Here is a 21067-nt window from a genome sequence, read left to right as displayed (position 1 = left end):
CATGGCCTCTGAGAACATCAAAGCAGCCTCCAAATGCTGACCATTTGTCACCCCCTCCCTTCCTACTGGCATTCCCCCCTCCCTTCTCGCCCAGTCCTTGCTTTCTGTCGTCTTTTCCACTCAATGTATTTTTCCTCTCACTCCATTCTCGCATGTTCATAAAGGTTACTCTGCCAATGGACTTTTCATCGAATTCTTAGAGAGTCGTGAGTGCAGACCTCATGTGCCTTAATATTGGCAAGTTCCGAGACTATGCATGCTTTGTTTCAGAACGCTGATACGCCTTCTTTTTAAGTCATCAAAAAACTCTTGCACCATTTGTTGGGCACAGCGTATATAGTACTGTAAAGTATTATTATTTTAAAAACGAAGTCTCATCAGAAGTCTCAAATGAAAAGTTCACTCCCATGTCACCAAATGGTAATTCTCTCAATTGTAATCTACTTCGTGTTTATGTCGGGAAAGTTTAGCAACAGCAGTGAAGCTGAGGTGGAAATCTGGGATAAACCATCATTCGGGTCAAGTGAGCCGGTGTATTAAGCTAAGGTATCCTTAAATTCAGCCACTTCTTGCACAAGCGGCAGACATCCTGAGACTTGCTGTACTCGTGAAATGTTGTAACATTCCCAGCTCGGGAAACATGACACGCACACTGTACACATTACCCATGAGGTCAGAGCAAACAACGCCTGCTTTTTTTTCACCCTCTGTTTGCAGTCACTTACAGAAAACTAAAGCTACATTCCTTGTGTCCAAAATGTGCTTTGCGCTTCTCCCTTCATTACGAGTGAGACCATTTCAAGAAGGTAATAACAATTGGCTTAATATGCATATGTTTTTCATCTGTAGGGGAGGTGTAGCTGTGCTCTGCTTTCGATGCTGTTTCTGTAGGCACCGTTGTTGAGACGAGAAGTGTTTTATATGCGTGCATGATAATGCAGGGCCTTTTATAACGACTAAAGATTCCAGAGTCGCAACTCACCCTCACTCACCCTCACTCTCACTCATCCTCACTCAGCCTCAACTACTCCCCCTCACCCTCACTCACCCTCAACACCTCACCCTAACTCACCCTCACCCTCACTCACCCTCAACACCTCACTCGCCCTCACTCACCCTCAACACCTCACCCTCAACGCCTCACCCTCACCCTCACTCACCCTCCTCTCACTCACCCTCACCCTCACTCACCCTCACCCTCACTCACCCTCACTCTCACTCACCCTCACTCTCACTCACCCTCACTCTCACTCACCCTCACTCTCACTCACCCTCACTCTCACTCACCCTCACTCACCCTCACTCACCCTCAACACCTCACCCTCACTCACCCTCACGCTCACCCTCACTCACCCTCAACACCTCACCCTCACACAGTGCAATAGGTCTCAGACCATTTCAGTTAGAGCTTTTAGAAATGTTTATGGCTTTTTTTATTTGTAATTCTTTGGCATTGGCTACAGGAAACAAAAATGCTAAACATTTACCAAAAAAACCCGTAAACAATTCTAAAAGCACTCACCCTCACTCACCCTCACTCACCCTCACTCACCCTCACTCACCCTCACCCTCACTCACCCTCAACACCTCACTCACCCTCACTCACCCTCAACACCTCACTCACCCTCACCCTCACTCACCCTCACTCACCCTCACTCACCCTCACCCACCCTCACTCACCCTCACTCACCCTCACTCACCCTCACTCACCCTCACTCACCCTCACTCACCCTCAACACCTCACCCTCAACCTCAACCCCTCACCCTCACTCACCCTCACTCACCCTCACCCTCACTCACCCTCAACACCTCACCCACCCTCACTCACCCTCACCCTCACTCACCCTCAACCTCAACCCCTCACCCTCACTCACCCTCACCCTCACTCACCCTCACCCTCACTCACCCTCACTCACCCTCACTCACCCTCACTCACCCTCACTCACCCTCACCCTCCCTCACCCTCCCTCACCCTCACTCACCCTCACTCACCCTCACCCTCAACCCCTCACCCTCAACACCTCACCCTCACTCACCCTCAACACCTCACCCTCAACCTCAACCCCTCACCCTCACTCACCCTCAACACCTCACCCTCAACCTCTACCCCTCACCCTCACACAGTGCAATAGGTCTCAGACCATTTCAGTTAGAGCTTTAAGAAATGTTTATGGCTTTTTTTATTTGTAATTCTTTAGCATTGGCTACAGGAAACAAAAATGCTAAACATTTACAAAAAAAAACCATAAACAATTCTAAAAGCACTAACTCTAATGGTGCGAGACCTATTGCATTTCCAATGCTTGTTGGTGTTTGTTGTGATTCACAGTAAGGAAGCAACAAATAGCAGGAGGTTATACATTCCAGATAAAGGCATCACTGATAAAAATGTTTAACAGAAGTGGTAAATTTAAATTCCAAGGAGCCCATAAAGAGGCAAGGCAGTCATCAGCTGATACAAGGTGGGTGCCTACGCTTTGTATCCAAATGTAGTCACTCTGCACCACTCGCGCTTCCAGTCATGCATGCAAGGTCATCCTACAACTAGTTAAACGTGGCCTGAGAAGATCACACTAATGGTTGCAACAAGCTACACAAATAACAATAAACTACCTTGCACATGTGGTGTTTAGTACAGCTTTGAAACTACACAACATGAAATATTATAATTGTTCATGCACCAAAAGGAAAATAAATGTTACCGACAGGTTAGTTTTATATCTTCTTTATATTATAGAGTCACATCTGGTCTTCCCTACCACCTTTAGCGGTCAGCTGGCTGCAAACAAGATCCATGCGGAGTTCAGTGTTCCTACCGATCCCCTCCCAGTATTGGTGTAAGGGCAATGGACAGTCTGAGACCAGCATCTGCTATATGTGGTATTGTAGGTTTCGAGTCACCATGATAATCGGTTCCTTCAATATCCATCTCGTTGATTATTGATGAAAACAGGATGCCATCCCAAGCGCAACCTCTAGGTGGCACAATAACGCATCGCCTGTGAATCTATAGTACACATAAGACACAGCTCTATTTTTACAGGTAGGTATTGTTTTCCTTGTTGATCTGAGGGTTGGGATAATAAACTGAATTGGCCCTACCAGAATTTGAACTGGAGAGCAGATTACACACTGACCTCTGTAGGATCCGTTTTGTAGCATTGACTACGTCGTATAGTGTATGTAAACATGAAAGCGTGAAAAGCCTGAGATGCAGACACCAAATAAAGAAGTCAATTTTATAAAAGCTAAGTAAAATCAATCTATAGTTAGGTGACATCAACTGGGCAGAGCATCTCCTACTGAAAAGTATGTTTGTGAATTCTGAATTCCATATCCTTGTATACAAATCCGTCCTGGGCTAGCCGGCCTCATACCTGAGTTTGGTATGACCACATTTACGTTGTGAGAAACTAATACAGTTATTGCTTACAGTGGTTCAAGACCATTGTTTATTTATTATTTTTTAAGTAGCTTTACAGAGTGCTTCATGTCACCTTTCAGCCACTACAGGGGACCGTAGGTATGGCGAAGCCTGTGCATTGTTCAAACCATCCAGTGTTTAATTTGCGAGGGTGGTTTCCGGTGCTCAACACCAGCACTTAATTGTCAACACTGCACTAAAGACTGTCTGCCACATGGGGACGCTGCTAATCTAATTTAGAAATGAGCAGAAAAAAGGTTCTTTACGAATACAATGTACATTAAAAATTACTATTACGTGCCTTCCCAGACACTCCTTTAGCCTTGGGAACCTAGAATAATCAGAACTGTCACACCTGCAAAATAGGTAAAATATGTTAGTGAGAATGTGTATTTCAAATATGTTTTAGGAGGTGTTGACTACTGTTTAGTTAAAAGACATCATCAAAAGCATCATCAAAAGCATTCATATTGTAATATTCAGAAGGGATTGCGATAAACTCTTCTCTTTTGCCCACAGCAGACCACCATGGTATGATCTTCCCCCACCACCCTACTCCTCCGACACAGAATCCTCACGACAGGCAGGACTGCCACCATACCGCTCGCGGACTGGTAGCTCGACAAGCCTGGAGGTCTCCAGAATGGGAAGCTGTGAGAGCAGCAGGGTAACAGACAGTGACAGAACTACTCCGGAGAGGACCCCCGGGCAAAGCGACCCCCTGATCAACGTAATCATGGAAGGCGAAAATTGAACTGTGGCTGCTCTGAGCAAGAGTATGGTTCACTACGCAGTAGCTTGTTATATTGTACATAATGTTATATATCTATGTCTGCATATTCAAGAGGTATATTTTTTTAGATTTTTTTGGCGTGAATTAAATATCTTTTTTTCTGATCTCGTTTTGTGGTTTATTGAGAAAATGTGTCAATCAAATATGTGATCTTAGGGGTGTTTCGGAGAAATCTGTGGGGCCCAAAATTGACTAATGAAATATCTAAAGTTTTAAACCCAGGTGTTTGGCTGATCAGTAAGAATTGTGAGCACCTATTGGCCTGTGTGGCAAGGTTCAGATACAGTTCAACTTGAAGGCTAATCTTGTATTGTTGGCTCAGCAGGCAAATTTAAGACATAACTTCAGTTTAAATAGAGAATAATCGGGGGAGTTTTGATTTGTCTTAAATTAAGAGTGGCCAAGCTTCCTTCAATAGGTCTTCATTATTTAATATTTTTTATTTCATTGTTTTATTTACTTTTTATATTGAAATTTAATTAGGATTTGGAGTGTTGGTAGAGCATCCAACTGTCCATTTTTAATTTATGAGAATATCTAATCTAATAATGCATTGCCTAGTGTACATATACTAGGGTCTCAATTCGTAAAATTGTTTGCAAAGATGTCAGAATTCGATGTTTATCTGATTCCTTTGGCATTTGGATAAATTCCTGCAAGTCAAACATGCTGAAATTTACTGGGAGAACCATGTAGGCAAATACAAATACTTGCACCTTTTGGGGTGATAAGTGCGAAATTCAGCATGTTTTACCTAATTTTCAGGGAGAAACTTGTATTTGCTGTTTTTGATCCCATCCTTTACATACTTACTTATCCACTGGGTATGTTTATTAGTTGAATGCGATAAATAACACAACGATAACAAAGTGTCCTGATAAGTGGAGTAGAGAACTGCGTGCACGTTGGGTGCAGCGGGGAGGAATGGAGCACCCAGGTGCTGTGAAAGGTGCACACACATAGGTGCTGCTGCTAAAGGCAGTGGCCAGCGGTAGGCAGGCACAATGGTGCCTCCTCTTGCGCAGCGCTCTGGATAGGCCTCGTCACAGGTTAGCGTCTGCCTTGGTCATCCTCCCGATTTGCTGCCTATGGAGCGGCTTTGAAGTCTGAGACCTCACTGTGGACTGGAACACTTGCCCTATTTGGCCATCGGAAGGGGAACTAAGGCCTGTGCCTCCTGGCTGAGCAGCTAAGATCTACTTTATGAAGTCTGTGTGGGTCATTTAGTGAAGTTATGAGGGCGGTGAGGGTAAGGAGGGGCATGAGAAGAAGTATTGAGAGGAAGGAGGCTGAAGATGGGGGGGGGGGCAGGGAGGGCTCCATTTAGACTCAGTCATAAAAGTTCCACCACCACACAAGCAAAGGATGTTGGAAGACACCCAGGAGCTGAGTGACCACTCAAAGGTTGTCCTTCATTAAGGGGTGCTCTCTGGTGCTAGTAAACAATCGAGTATCGCGGCACCCTTGGGGGACCGCCAGAATGTTTGTTTATAACAGATGTTCCAGTTTTAAAAATGTATTTGACAATCATTCAAATGTGCCTGCAACAGTAATATTTTCAATACAGTTTGGCTTTCAGTGCAGTGAATGCTTCACATCAGCCATAAAACAGACCTGAATACAACACTGTATAGACATTGTTTAAAGTAAATTACATGGAAATCCTCCACGTGTTTAAACAGCTTGACAGTGACACTGTTCGTCTAATATCCTGAAGCTGCACTGTCCCTTCATGTTTTGTCTGGCCAATCAGGAAGTGCTTTATTTTCGTCTCTCTGAAATGCAGGCTTCCTCAGAGGCTAGCTCTGACTGTAAACTAGATTTTGGTTGGGGTTTCTGGTTTGCTACAGGGACCGCAGATTGAAGATAAATAATAGGGCCAAGGGAACTATAGGGCTGGACCGTATTGACACAAGACGGTGTAAATGATGCTGATGGAAAGCCTTGGGGCTTCTTCCAGAGAAGAGTGTTCAGAAATCCTTCATTTTTCTTGCATTTTACTGGAGAATTGTTCCAGTTTTTGCTATCTTCAATTTCCACTCTTTATCTTGAATTTTCTTAATACATTGACCACCTCAGAAAGGGAATGGGGCTCTTTTTTCCTGCATATTTATGGTTAGTGTAACAGTTCTTGAGGATGATGCAGCCTGTGGTGGCAGTCAGTGGGCATCTTTCAAGGTGGATCCTATGTGGCTGAGTTTCAAGAACCTTCATAAGAGAGGCCGCCGCGTGGACGCGGATCATTGAAGGTAATCATAGAAGATTAACACTCAGGAGGATAACATTTTTGTAAAATATGTTAAGGACATAAGATTTATGTCAGACGATATTTTTGACTATGATATTCTGACAAAGAACAGTAACAGCAGAGAGAATAGAGTGATAGAGAAACGCGACTAAAAAGTTTGGGTTTTTGCTGTCTAAAGCTTTTAGAGGCATACAAAAGGCAAGATGGTTAGCAGTAAATGAAATGAGGAGAGGAGCGTGCTCCAGTGTGTGACCGTGATGTAACAGTGTGAATATGACTAGGAATGATTATAAAGGATCAGCAAACGAGATGTTGCTAAGCTTAAATTTCTTGGAGACACAAATTGGTGAGTCTACGTGTGAAGAAAGAGGTGGCCTGTGTTTTTGACGGCTCTGCAACTAAAAATATTTGATTACTATTCTTTTTGAAACAGGCAGCCTGAGTAAACAGGAAAAATGGCTTACCTACGTAAGGGGCCTAGGACGAGTCTGGCGGCCATGTTTAACAAAACAGTTGGCGGAGCGTATATTTAGGGAAACCACGTAAACCACAATCTCATGAGATTTGAGGGACTCCACAAACATAAGAAATGCAGCATGATCATTACAACAAAGGGAAAATGAGTAACGTGATTGGATGAAGCACAATGGATTATTTGGCAAAGCCCATGTGGGAGGTGCTTGCCCCAAATGCCACCATAAGTCTTCAAAAAAAGACATCACAAGGTTTGGACACTATCTGATGAGACATCACAGCACCAAAAGCTGAGAGGCGGGCATCAAGCCAAAGGCCCTCAGGACTAGAAAAAAGAAAAATTAGACTCATAATGTCACGATGCAGACAGAAAAAAGAAAAGGTTTCACTCAGGACCTCGGCCGGTCCAGCAAAAAAGAAAAATTTAGATTTTATAAGGAGAGGGTCCAACAACAAGGAATGTGTCAATGAACTGAAATTTAATAGTTGCTGTAGAAGACGTAGAGAGGGAAACCACAAAAGACATATTCAGGTAACATTGTAAAAGCATATTGGGTCGAAGTTGAAGCATTCAGACTAAAGGACCCCATAGAAACCTTCATTGCTAAATCCCTCATGAAGCGCAGGGTAGTCGAAACAAAAGAAAAGCTGCAGATGTCAACATGAAGACACCATAGGAAGACGTTCAGTAGATACAAACTCAACGCCAGGAGGTGATAGAGACTGCAAGAGAGAGGAGTCAAAGCATGACACGCTAACCCCCCAAAAAAATGATGGCATCCTATCAATCAATCAATCAAAAAATCAATCCATTTGTAGAGCGCGCTACTCACCCGTGAGGGTCTCAAGGCGCTGAAGGGAGGGGGGGGGGGGTGCTGTTACTGCTCGAAAAGCCAGGTCTTGAGTTGCTTCCTGAAGGTGAGATGGTCCTGGGTCAGTCAAAGATGTGTGGGGAGGGAGTTCCATGTCTTGGCGGCCAGGTAGGAGAACGATCTACCTCCACTTGTGGTTCTGCGAATCCGTGGGACGATGGCGAGGGCGAGGTTGGCGGAGTGGAGCTGGCGGGTGGGAGTTTAGAACGACAGGCGGTTGTTGAGGTATTCGTGGCCCGTGTCGTGGAGCGCTTTGTGTGCGTGGGTGAGGAGCCCTGAACGTGATCCTCTTGCTGACGGGGAGCCAGTGCAGGTTTCTCAGGTGGGGAGTCATGTGGCTGTGGCAAGGGATGTCGGAGATGAGTCGTGCGGAGGCGTTCTGTATGCGCTGAAGTCGTTTCTGAAGTTTGGCTGTGGTTCCTGCGTATAGGGAGTTCCCGTAGTCCAGTCGGCTGGTGACGAGGGCCTGGGTGACCGTCTTTATGGTTTCGGTGGGGATCCACCGGAAGATCTTTCTGAGTATTCGTAGGGTGTTGAAACATGAAGATGAGATGGTGTTGACTTGTTTGGTCATCGTGAGGGAGGAGTCCAGGATGAATCTCAGGTTGCGTGCGTGGTTCGTGGGTGTCGGTGCAGTGCCCAGCGCTGTCGGCCACCAGGAGTCGTCCCAGGTGGATGGGGATTGTTCAAAGATGAGGACCTCCGTCTTGTCAGAGTTGCGCTTCAGACGGCTGAGCTTCATTCATTCCGCGACGTCTCCACCCTTGAAGCCAAACCAGGAGCGCTCAATCTCAAAAGAAAAGAACAACTTCTCAAGGCCAACTATCCTCCACAAGAAGTGGGATTTCAATAAATCCCTGTAATGTTCTGAATCCCTTTGAGATCAGTCAAAGGCAAGAGGCCCAAAGAGAAGCACTTCTAACTACAGCCATTGACAGCACCAAAACCCCAGGAGGAAAAACGGGAAGTAAGTTTCAAGGAGGAGATGTATGGGGAGGCATTATTTCAGGACTTTGATAGGATAGCACTGAGGGAGAATAGCTAGACCGCTACAACAATTTGCAAGAGGAAGGTGTTGAATCCTACCCTACGATGCCTTCACCCCAGATGACATTGCAGTGTACAATGCTCTAGTCCGAAGCGCTGAAGGCAAGTATGTGGTACAGCTAGAGGAAGAATAGCAACCTGCTTGTTTTCATACCCGAAACTGCCTTGCCATTGCAAACAAAGCGTCTGCACCACCCTATGATCCTGAGCTTCCTAGATCAAGGTAGGAAAGCTTTTAAAGAACCAGCACCGGACCCTAGGGTGTAGAAAACTCCTCTAAAGACCCCTAATACAAAAAGGGAAGTGCAGCTGTGGACTCAATAATTGTCTCCATGGCCCTCAAAAGAGGCAATGTCATGACATCAGCGGGCTTTCCACTAGAAAAAGAAGAAAGAAGAGTGGGGATGTTGGGACGCAAGGTAGAGAGAGCAACTTCAACACAGTGGAGAAAAGCCAACTCCAGTGGGCTCTTCATTCCATATGAACATCAACAGTGGAAGCAAACTGGGGAGTAGATGTAGCTCCGCCGTGAACTGAACAGAAAAAGGGCAAATACCATAATAGAAGAGGGAAGGCTGCTTCCAATACCTGTCTAAAGTCTGCTTTGGATTCCACAGACCACTGTGTACCTGCGCTACCCTTAAGAGACACGCCTGGTAACAAGTCTCAGCACAACTCAACTGCACCTCTGCACGAGGTGCAGTTAACCATTATAAACACTCATGTGCGAACAACTATTTCGCGCAGCAGTGAAGACACCCTGCAACAGATACAAAATGTATAATGACAGGCAATATGGGAGCCCTGCAGTTCTGTAGGCGCATGAGAAAGGGCCATGTTCCAATAAGAAGGCTATCAAGAAGAGGAGATTGTTAAATTTACACCCAAGACATGGTTCCAGCATGCAGGTACACCTCAATCAGCCTCCCGGCACGGGCAATTTCCCTCAACAACTACACAGCCCTTTTAAGACCGGTCCATAGAAAAGAACCTTCTCCCAAAAGGGGCGGGCGCATCGAGCAGATGACTTTAAAGAGAGACATGCTTGCCATATAACACCACTGGGAGGCAGAATAGGCGGTTTCCCCCAGGAACCGGTCACTTCTGACAAATGGATACTAAGCATTATTCAGCACGGCAACTGTATAAAACAAAACAATTAATTTGAGGTAAATTAAAAGAACTCATACCAAGAGAGAGCAAACACCTTCACCAGGACGTGGAGGAAGGATTTCAAAAACAAGCAATAGAAATGGTGCCAAGGGAAGAGAACAACCAGGGAATCTACTCAGTATATTTACTGGTATCAATCAAAACCGGAAAAACACTAAGACCAATTCTGGATCTCCAGTTCTTAAACAAATTCATAAAGATCCAGACGTTTGAGACGGCTACACTTTCCGTGCGGTCATTCTGTGGTTGTAGAAAGAGGACAAAATGGAGACGATAGACCCCAAGGATGCCCGTCTGCAGGGGCAGAAGCACAAGAAGCAGAAAATAAATCATTTTCTTTTTGTGAACCAGGCTCACTATCAATTGGAACTACTTCCTTTTAGTATAAAGTCAACACCCTGTCTTTCTACAAGATGTTTGGCTGCAATAGCGACATACTAAGAGAAGACAAGAAATGCGTGTTTACCCCTGTCTAGAGACCTGGCTAGTAAAGGCTAACTCGTTAATACAATTCTAAAGGATTATAATAAGTCATGCATGCACTGCACAGAGTCCTCAATAAATGTTAAAAAATCTGTCCCAATACTGAAGATGGGAAAGTTCTTTCTAGGATCATGACTCATTTCCCACATCCAAAAGGATGCTGTCATTGTCAGAGCAGACCTGACTTTACCTGAGGGGCAGTCCCTGACAGGGCGGACAGTTGGGAAACTAATTGGCATTATGGCTTCATTCATCTCTTTAATTCCACTTGCCAGGCTACATGTGAGACTATTTTAAGAATGGATGCAAAACCAATGGTCTCAGCCGATAGTTACTCAAAAGGGACAACAATAAAAATTGGCAAAAAATGTAAATGTAAGCAGGCCAACACCCTCAGTGGTCATCATAACAGTTCTATCCCACACAGGACAGGATGGGGAGCACACATGGGAATTCTTGGCTTTAGGGACCCATGGAATACAAGGGAAGCAGTAAAAATGGTAAATATGTTGCAACTGAAAAAAGTTTGTGTGGCCGTAAGGGGTCTTGAGACACAAGTAAAAGGGAAGTCAGTACAAATCCAGATGGGCAACACACACAACTGCAATGTGTCACCTCAACAAGCAAGGGGAGACAAGGTTCTATGCACTGTCAATAGTAGTCCAAGAGATTTGAAAATAGGCCATTCAGGCGCCCATAACCCTGACCGCAATACAACTACCGGGTATACAACATGTAGTGGCAGGCAGACCAAGCAGACAGAGAAACATCCTGCATAAGAAGAAAAGAGGACAACAAGTATTAAAAAGGGTTTCACAATAATGGGTACATCCTCGAAAACGTAAAATGCAAAACAATTGCCTCCAGGCATACCCACCGTCTTTCCCAAGGAAATGCCTGGCCAGGGAAATGTGCATACTACTGATATTGAACAAGTGCAAGCAGAAACCCATTAAACTAATCCTCATAGCACCTCAGTGAGCAAAATAAATATGATTCTTGGACCCGAGGAAGATTTCGCAGTAATAAATGATAAAACTGTCAGCACCTTGGGACCAGCTATCAATGCAAAGGGGACAAGCAGAGGTGCCAAGGCTCTTCTTGAGAGGCCACTGAAGCCTCCACCACCTACTGCTCCTTCCAGTGATTACTATTAACCTTTGTAAACCTAAAAGTGCAAGTTTAGACTATACCAGGCCATCCAAAGCTAGAAGAATGGCTTGGGCAGTTGATATTATAAATGTATTATGTAATATTACACGTTGTGCTTCTCTCAAAATTAACTAGCACCACTATGCGGGGCACTATCATTAGTACCAGTATTGAGATTTAAGTGCCAGTGTCGAGCACTAGAAACCACCGGCTCAAAGTAAATCTTTAATTTTGATTTGAACTATTTGTCTACCGCTCCCACTAACTACCTCGTACCACTAGACACAAGGGGACAAGTCATAACCCAAAACCAACCAGCCTCATTCTAGCAGCCGGGCTCATGAATACTCAAAATGTGACCATCTGCGACTCCCAAAAAAAATCATGGACAATCTGAGGGAACCCCGAAGAAGAAGCACAAGGAACTGCTGTGCCTCAAGGTGGAGGAGATATGTCCGCTGGTGCATTAAAGGAACTCTCATGGGCATTATAATACTGGACACTGCAATCAGTAGAATCCTACTACAACTACTATTCAACACCTCACCTGCATTTCTCATAAGTTACAGCTACCAGCCATAGTAGAGCTACTAAAGGTAGATAGACGTTTCTTCAGTTCTACTATCATCAAAAGATTCCTGGAAGGAGCAAAATGGATAGAACCATCCAGATCAGCACCCACTCCCATGTGCTCACACCACTTCAAACTGCTGTATGAAGCAAGACAAGCATTTTAATACTAAAGCCGTGTTCCTAATAGCAATAACGTTGCTACGCAGGGTAAGTGTACTACGAGCGCTCACAATACAGGAACTCTACTTGCAAATCCACAAAGACAGAGTAGAGTGATCATGTGACCCATCCCAGAGTTCCTGCCCAGGGTCCTATTGCACTCCTATGTGAACCAAACCATCCAGCTGCGGGGGGTTTTCAGAAGCCAAAGACACAAGCAGAAAGATTCCTCCACATGTTAGAACTACATAGGGCAGTCATGTACTTTCTGGACAATACTAAACAAATCAGGAAAGGAAACCAATTCTATGCTTCCATTTGAACCATCAACCACGCCCTCACCAGTGACTAAAGGAGCCATTGCATGATACAGTCCAAACAGTTTAGATGTGTTAGATGAGAGCAAGAATACCGCACAAAGAGAAACCTAGTGCCCACTACACACAAAACAAGCTTTGGCAAAGCCATTAGGCTTGGGGTTGGCCTTTGACTTTTGGCTTTGCCAATGCTTATTGTGTCATGGGTGTAGCAAAAAGTTATTGCCGAGGAAGATGCTGGTCCCACAGCATACATTTGTTAAAAGCACAAATATTTTTGGTTTCAAAAAGCAAACATTGCTATTGTAGTCCCTAGCACTTAAGAGCTACTTTGGGTGTCAAGGAGCTTATTTATTATTGTTATTTATTTATTGTGACAAGGCAAAATGTGTCGCTCACAGTGAAGATAGCCAGTAGCCGAAGTTGGCTAACCCATTGCTCCTTGCTGTGTTCTGTAGTGGGTGGAAGAAAGTTGTGAATAGCACAATGACAGATGAATAGATTAAGAAGGCTGGCTAAAACCCAATAAGTATCTATATATATATTGATCAGTGATTCTTAACCTTTTAACTTCTGTGGAATCCCCACTGAATCATTGTTGGAATTTGGGGACCCCAACTGAGTAATTACTGAAAGTCCGGAACCCCAGCTTGAAGGTTTCTTCGCTGATTGATCTAATATTTTATTTCATTCACAAACAATTATACAAAAAAACAAAATTGTATTTCTAATGGGAAGTTTGGAGCTTTTCTGAATTCAATTTAGACCACTTCTTGTCCATACTACTTTCTGTTAGATGAACTAGCTCTGCTCCCACAAATCAATCAGAGGATACTAACATCATTTTTATTCTCTAATTTAAAACCCTTTAACATATACAGAACATTTAAAATTTTCAAAGTTTTTCCGTTATTTATATACACTTTATTCATCTTTCATTATATTTAATTTTCTTAGCTGTCGCAGACCCCTGTGTAGGCATCATGGACCTCGGGGTCACTAGATCATAGTTTAAGAACCACTGATACAGATAATTTTAGTAAAATCAAAATAACGTGGCTAACGCCAGACCTGAAGAGGATGCGACTCTTGTGTTCTTAGTGGATGTTTCAGGTAAGGACATATCCATGGCAGCCTCACAGTCTTTCATACACAACTTTATAAACACTAGTGTGTGGGCATTCAAGTCGACAGAGAAGCACTAGCTGTACAAAAAATGTTAACGCACCTGTTGCTTAGCACACCTCATTTCAACCGAACCTCCGAAAATAAAAAAAGGTACAGCTACAAAATCAATGCAGCGCATACAAATCTATTTTTTTTCCCTTCGTGAAGCATTAATCAAGTAATGGCATTGTAAATGTCAATGTCTTTTACCCTCTGCTGTTGACCCCCGCATACAGAAATACATAGAAACCGCACTACAAACGCGCACACATGCATGCACACGATGAGAAACATAGCACCCCGTGAGAGAGACACATTAATACATAGAGACACACGGTGCACCAAAGCACATGATCACACATGCAGGCACACTGAGTCACAGGCACACAGAAGCTTTGGGTCTGAATGGCCCCGTTCATACCTGGCTGAAGCCTGACTGATTCCCTCCCCGTCCGACCATTATTCTGAAGGTCGATAGGAGGAAGGATTACACAACCCCAGCTCAGTTACGCTGTTACTGTATTTATTTTATTTGAAAGGTTTTAAATAGAGCTGGCTAGACCCATGAGTATCAGAGCGCTTCGCATGAGTAGAAGAAGTCCAAGTAGAAAACAGTTGTTCTGGGAAAAACACAAACAAGCAAGTACAATACAGCATTGAGTTGCAAAAAAGGGTCAACAAGCAATTTACATGAGAAGAGCAACCAAGAGCAATTTTACAAGGTTACAAAAAACACGCAGGTGGAACTCAAGAGTTAAGTTAAAGGGGGGCAAAATTCTGGGCGGATTAGCGGAATATGAACAACTAAATAATATAAATAGGTGACACAATTTAGGGCATAAAAGAGAGTATCAGCGGAGAAAGAATAAAGGTAGAGATAGGGGGTAATGGTAGGAGAACAGGGGGTGGAACAAAAGGACGTAGGGTCAGAGTAAACAAGATGTTATGTAAATAGGGCAGAGCGAGGTGGGAGTTAGAAATAAGACCAAAAGGATCACCAATGCAGGGGATATATGTTTTCTTTCATACTTCAGTGTTCAACTTCCCGTCCTAACCCATTAACATCTCTTTACTTGAAAAAAAGACGGATTTGTCATACAATATAGACCAGACTACATCACATGACCCCCCTAGTAGGTAATATTAAATATTATTATTATGAAGTGTACCATGGTCTGCAGACACACGGGGTGTCTGGTGACACTGGGCTCGCGCCTTCAACCCACCACGGTGCATCTGTATGTTGTACCCCCACACACTTTGTTATAGAAACATCGTGTTTTTCAAATACTTTTCTCAACGCTGCAAACCTGCAAGCACTAAACTATTGCGAATCCCCTGTCAGGGTATAAAGTTAGTCCCCTCGAAAGACGGGCATAAATAAATAGGAAACAATAAAAAATAAATTAAAAAAAAGAAGTTAACAAAATTAGTATGGATAACATTTCACTCACAGACACGTTTTCGGAATATCTTTTATGGGAATAAAGGCCCAATTTAGTGGATTTTGTAGGTTTTCGTTTCCATTTAATTCAGATTTGTCGCTGCAATGTCACCATTTTCAAAAGTCCTCCATGCCGAAAACGAAATCGGACGTCGAAAGAAAACACCGCATTTGTGAAACAAACGCTCCTGTTTCAAGCAGACAGGACTGAAATATGAGGAGAGAAATACTAAATCAAAAGCAACACATTGTGAGAGGCCCCTGGCGTCTCCGGCTTCAAAGCTCCTACTGATATAGAATAAAATGGAGGTGGTTAAAGGATAAGAAAGGAAGCGGATAGTTGTAAACACGGACGGACGGCAAGAGCGCACTTTTTAAAAGCAATTAAAAAAAATTAATGGACGGACTGTGGAAGAGCGTGGGATTCAAAAGCAGAAATGGGCTCATATCCGGTTGAAATCGGAGAATTTAAGCATTATATACAAGAGCGGCTTGACCAGCGACCACGAGGAAGAGAGGGGGTGGGGTCAGCTTCGAGCGTTCAAAGTAAGGCACTTGAAAATGCTGATTTAGAAATAAAATCAGATACATTTTACATTGGTATTTGGGCTCTGGTGCTCTTGGTTTGTATATTACTATTTGCATCCTCATCCTCTGAGGAACAGAGCACATATGCTGGGCCTTGTATTGCGCCTCATGCAGTACTAGGCTTTGTTGAAGAGCCGCACGGCAAGGACACCTCCAGATATATATTTCTATATAGCACTATTAGCAGAGTAAGGGACTAGGCAAGGGGCCACTCTTAGCTATACTTTTGTATAGTGTCTTAAACTGCGCAGTGCACCGTAAAGCGCCGTGCTAGGAGCCCCCGTCTGTCATATTTATATTTTTGTATAGCGCTACATGCAGCACTAGACCTTAGAAAGGGTAATGGGTAATGCAAGGCCTCCTACCTAGGCGCTTGGGACGGGGTCACCAGTATTTTCCATGCATGCCTGCAGTGGGAACTTGCGCTTGCCATATCGGGAAGGCAGGGGGCCATCTGTTTTCACACAGCTGCGTGTTTATATTTGCATCGCGCTTTCACTTGCACTTTAAGTGAAAGCGCCATGCAAAAATAAACAAAGGGCTGAGTGAAAACAGATGGCCCCCATAAAGATGAAAAATTACTTTGTGACAGCAGCAAAGTAGACGACTGTGTCCGGATCGGCCGTACGAAAAGGCGAAAGGGCGTCAACAAAAAAGCCTAATTTCCAATGGCAGGCCACTGTTCAGCATAAACGGTGACGCCAGCCAATAAAAATGAGGGGCGGGGCTTCAAGTCCCCTTCTCAAATCCACTCTCTTACTATAGGTCTCGCCGAGCGAGCAGCGCATGCGCTGCAACGCTAGGCGAGACCTAAAACGGAGCACAAGAAAGAAAAAGGTTCCAGAACTACCCACTAGATGGTGGAATAATGTTCAACACGTGCAACCAGAAAATTCTTCAACCTGCAAAACTATTCCTACGGTAAGTCACCAGTTCGTTTTCAGTGGTGTGAAATTCTGGAGGTTTTTGGGAATTGGTAGGTGTGCGTTGGGTCAAATGACTCCTAGCCGCTGTTTTCTTATGAGTAATTCTTCTAGTTCCTCTTATTCTGATGGGCAGTGATTGGCAGATGGGAAAGATAGTTAGGTGACCCAAAGCGGAGGTGTGCTCTCAGTGTTGCTGTGCTACAAAGGACTCTTGATTGGGCAGATCTGAAAGCTATGATTGGTGACCAAGCCTAAGCCCTACTATCACTGTATCTACGATTCAACACAGTAGTTCTTAAAGTCAATTCTCCATCATGAGTTCACCCCTAAAGACTATTGGCCTAATTGCGATGTTGGGTGGACCACCACCGACAAGCCATCAGTAGTGGTCCACCTGACCTTTAGCCCTTCGTTCCGACCTCCGCATTAGGATGCAGACGGTCAGACACTTGTCGGGCAGGGGACAGACAGCTGCCTCAGACAGGCTCACTAATACCGACGAGGCGGTGGTCGGAATCTCAATCCCTAATGACTTTGGTACTGAGACAAGTACTACCATCTGGACTACGATGTCCCTTTCCAACAGCCTTTACATGGTGATCCCACTGCCATCAAAAGGCTGTCTTAAGGGACTTTCGGAGCCCCAAACGGGCTTTGTTCTCCGTGGGCCACTGCAAAGTGGACCTGGTGGCACATGTAGTGCCCTCACGTACATCCATGCACTGTGTGCCTAGCAACACATGGTGCAAGGCACATTATGCATGTTTGTGCACAAAGTGCTTTTTAACCCTGTGGCTTGTGCTGCGGCCCCTTTTCCTGGGACACAGCACAAGCCAAAGTGATAAAGAGCACTTTGCATCCGCTAGCACAGCGGTCTTATCTTAATTGTGTGGTCGGACCACCGACTGCTTGTCGGGCGGTCTCCTGACCACCGCAATAGCGGTCGGCAGTCCGACCGCCCGATATTGAAATCAGGGCCAAAGATACATCTGGAGTGGTTGTTCAGTACACATAGACCACCTGACTCATCTGTCCGAAAAAGGGGTTCACTGCACACCGTGTTTGAGTAACTCTTTCACTCCATTTATTCCAGTACTAATTTTAGGATAGACACCACCACAAGTACTAAACTGGAAAGAAGTCACTTTTACTTAGTGAACTCGCAGCTGGATTCAGGAACTTTTATTGCTTCGAAATTGACCTGATTCAGAAGTAGATGACACTCTTATCTTCATCTCCCATGGCCCATTCAGAGCAAGGTGTACTGTTCAGAGGGGGAGGAGTTCTCGATGTACTTCATACTCCGCATGTGCCACTGACTGACAAGATTTGGAACAAAGTTTCAGAATGCTCTAGTTAAAAGGGTAAGTTATTTCTTTGCGGAGTTAATATGTATTTAGCACACATCTACGGCAAGCAGTGTCAAGGCACTACTGAAGACAGAGTGCAGTGTAATTGTGCACCGAGCAAGGCCTACTAGAAGGGCACAGCAGCCCCCGAAAACTGGTATCAGTGCACTAACAGAAAGCATGAGAAATCTTAACCCAAGACAGGTACATACCCCGATACCCAGCGATTTTGCCTACCTGCTCCATGTAGGGAGAGCACCATCTATCCAAATATGGCCAATCCTATCCAACCTATGCTTTTCTACCTGAGATCCCCAAAGGTTTTGCCTCTTACTGCTTGAGGGTAACCCTAGGAGCCCCACTTTACTCCCTCACAACATGACTTCATTTGCTCATCAGAATACCTCTGTTACACCTCATGATGTGATGTGAGCTACAGAGGAGATTCGGAAAAAAGGTGCATCCCAGTAGCCCACACACCTGGGTAGGACAATGATTTACCTTTCCATGCGTCTTTAGACCAAATCACTGTTTCAAGGATCAAGCTATATCAAATTACAATTTCAATTAAATAGCTCCTATTGGGAAACCGCGTAGTGAAAAGTGATGCAGTAAAAAACATGCGCTATTGCTATATACACTACTACATACTTTTGACTGAAAGGGATAGTATGATGTTATTAATAGCACTCATGCTACAAATGTCGTGATCCACAATCAAGGTAAAAACTTTGTCGAGGTTTCGGCCCACAGTGCCAAATAAATCAGAAAAAGGACATCTTCAGATCAGAGGTGGAGCTGCCACTGGTAGAGCAAGAACTTGTAAATCTGGGAAAGCATCAAAATGTTACGCCTTCTCAGAGGAGGCGTAATGAGGAGACATTCCTTTATTTCTCCTCATTACTACCTCTTTCTATGTGTGCTGCATTTTAAAACACACATAGAGGAATATACCGCCCAGGATTAACACAGGAAGGCTGCCTACAGTGCTTCTGCACATGTAAAAAAGCAGGAATGGGCCATATTCCCTTAAATACAGTGTCTTCCAGCCCTTTCCCTAAGACGTAGCAAGGCAAGATGTCTTGCTGCACTGCACCATAAACCCACAAACTGTGAAATTCTGTGAGATCATCTTGGCAGAACAAAATAATAAAAATATGTTAAATTCGCTCTACCCTCAAAATTTCTTCTATGTGCAGATTTTGCATTACGTGTTTTTCCCACCGCTACCCCTAACTACCTTGTCCCCCTAGCGATGTGTCCTCTTGTAACCACGGATCCACAGACCTGTACTCTCCCTTAATCATAAATCTGCCTCAGTTTCTTTCCCACTCTACCTACAGCGGTCCCTACCAGACAGATCTTTACCATTCTACCTCTCTTTCTGTACACCTCTCTTGCTCTACCTTACTTTTATCCCAAAACGACCTCACCCCTCTTTACATCCCTCCCTGCCTCATTATAAGTTACCCTTTACATCACCTTCTCTCTACCTCTGCTCTCTTCTCTCTAACTCCCTAACTCCCTAATCCCTGAACCCTGCCCTTCTCTTTACCTCACTTTTCTGTGTCAGACAACCTCTGTATCACTTTTCTCTACCGCCTCATTCTCTGCTCTCCTTTTCTTTGTCTCACACCTTCCTTCACCTCATCTATTTTATCTCACCCATCACTGCCACTTCCTCTCTGTTTCTACATCTTTGTATGTGGCCATCACTCTAACTCGCCCCACCTGTCTCTATCTGACCCATCTGTCAAATACACCTCACTCCAGATTTCACTTACAAACTCACTTCTTACTATCTCTCTCTCTGCCTTCCTTTATATCTCTACCTCCTCTCTCTGTAGCACACCCTCTCTCTGTGCCTCGCAGCTCTGTTTCAATCTCGCCTCCCTGTATCTACCTTCCATCTAGTTCAACTCTCAACCACATCCCTCTTTATCTCACCTCTCTCTCCTTTAGACTTCCCTTTCTCATTGCTCTCTCTGCCTCATCACTCTCCTCCTCACCTCTCTCTAACTCACATTTCTCTCAATACACCCATGTTCTACTATCTAAACTCTCACTATTCTCAGTAATTGTTTGTACTGCATGTCTCCACTTCACCTGTCTTTCTAGCTCCACAACCTCTCCATCCCCCTTTTCACTCAATTACTTTCTTCTCCCTACCTCTCTTTCTCTACATCTACCAGTTTTTTCTCAATTCCTCCTCTCGCATCCCTCTCTGTACCTCCTTCTCTATTTTACTCCACCCTCTCTACCACAACCCTCCTTCCACCTCTATCTCACTCCTGTGATGAATACTTGTAACTGCAGATTCCTCATGTGATATTTCCAAGTGTCAGGATGAATCTAGAAAACACAAAGAGCAGTACTCCTGCGCAGTGTTTCTGCACATCGGTAGGTGGCGCCATGCGACTTTTCATTCACTCTCTTCTGCACCGGAAGTGACAAGCAGAGCCACATAGAAGTGTCACCCACACGCAATGATGTCAGTTTCTTTCTTTCTGCACTTCCAGATGTGGAGCTGGATCGCCTCTTTTTATTCACTACTTGTAGAGATGTTTTCTTTTGATTTTTGCAAAATTCTTCTACTATGTAAGGGAACATATTACCCAAAAACTTAAACCTTTGAAGAACTGATGATTGTGCCAAATCCCCACGAGGTGTGCTTTAGGTGCTTAGGTTTTACAGCATACAAATAGCGGACGGAATTCTGACAATGTAAACATTCTCCCCCAATCAAAAGATCTGGGTTAAATCCATCGATCTATGGCCCACTATGCCACCCCTATATGGACCCAGCCATAGCAAATCAGTCTTCACCCTGTGCCCCATGGGAACACTCCAGACACTAGCAGTACCAGGAGGGGAGTCT

General features: G+C 44.3%; 1 protein-coding gene across 2 annotated transcripts in view; it reads left to right on the top strand.

Moving 5' to 3' along the window:
• Window positions 1-4321, top strand: part of LDLRAD3 (low density lipoprotein receptor class A domain containing 3) — a 584528-nt gene extending 580207 nt beyond the window's left edge. For both annotated transcript variants that reach the window (XM_086959537.1, XM_086959536.1), the window contains one exon: window positions 3944-4321. In XM_086959537.1, the coding sequence (XP_086815663.1) occupies window positions 3944-4178 (235 nt within the window). In that variant the 3' untranslated portion in view covers window positions 4179-4321. The remainder of the gene's footprint in view (window positions 1-3943) is intronic.
• Window positions 4322-21067: the final 16746 nt, after the last annotated feature.

The sequence above is a fragment of the Lissotriton vulgaris genome, chromosome 2_2, assembly GCF_964263255.1.
Source record: "Lissotriton vulgaris chromosome 2_2, aLisVul1.2, whole genome shotgun sequence".
In the NCBI taxonomy this organism is placed as follows: Eukaryota; Metazoa; Chordata; class Amphibia; order Caudata; family Salamandridae; genus Lissotriton; species Lissotriton vulgaris.
The sequence above is the reverse complement of the archived record's forward strand: the minus strand, read 5'-3'. Positions and strand labels throughout refer to the sequence as shown.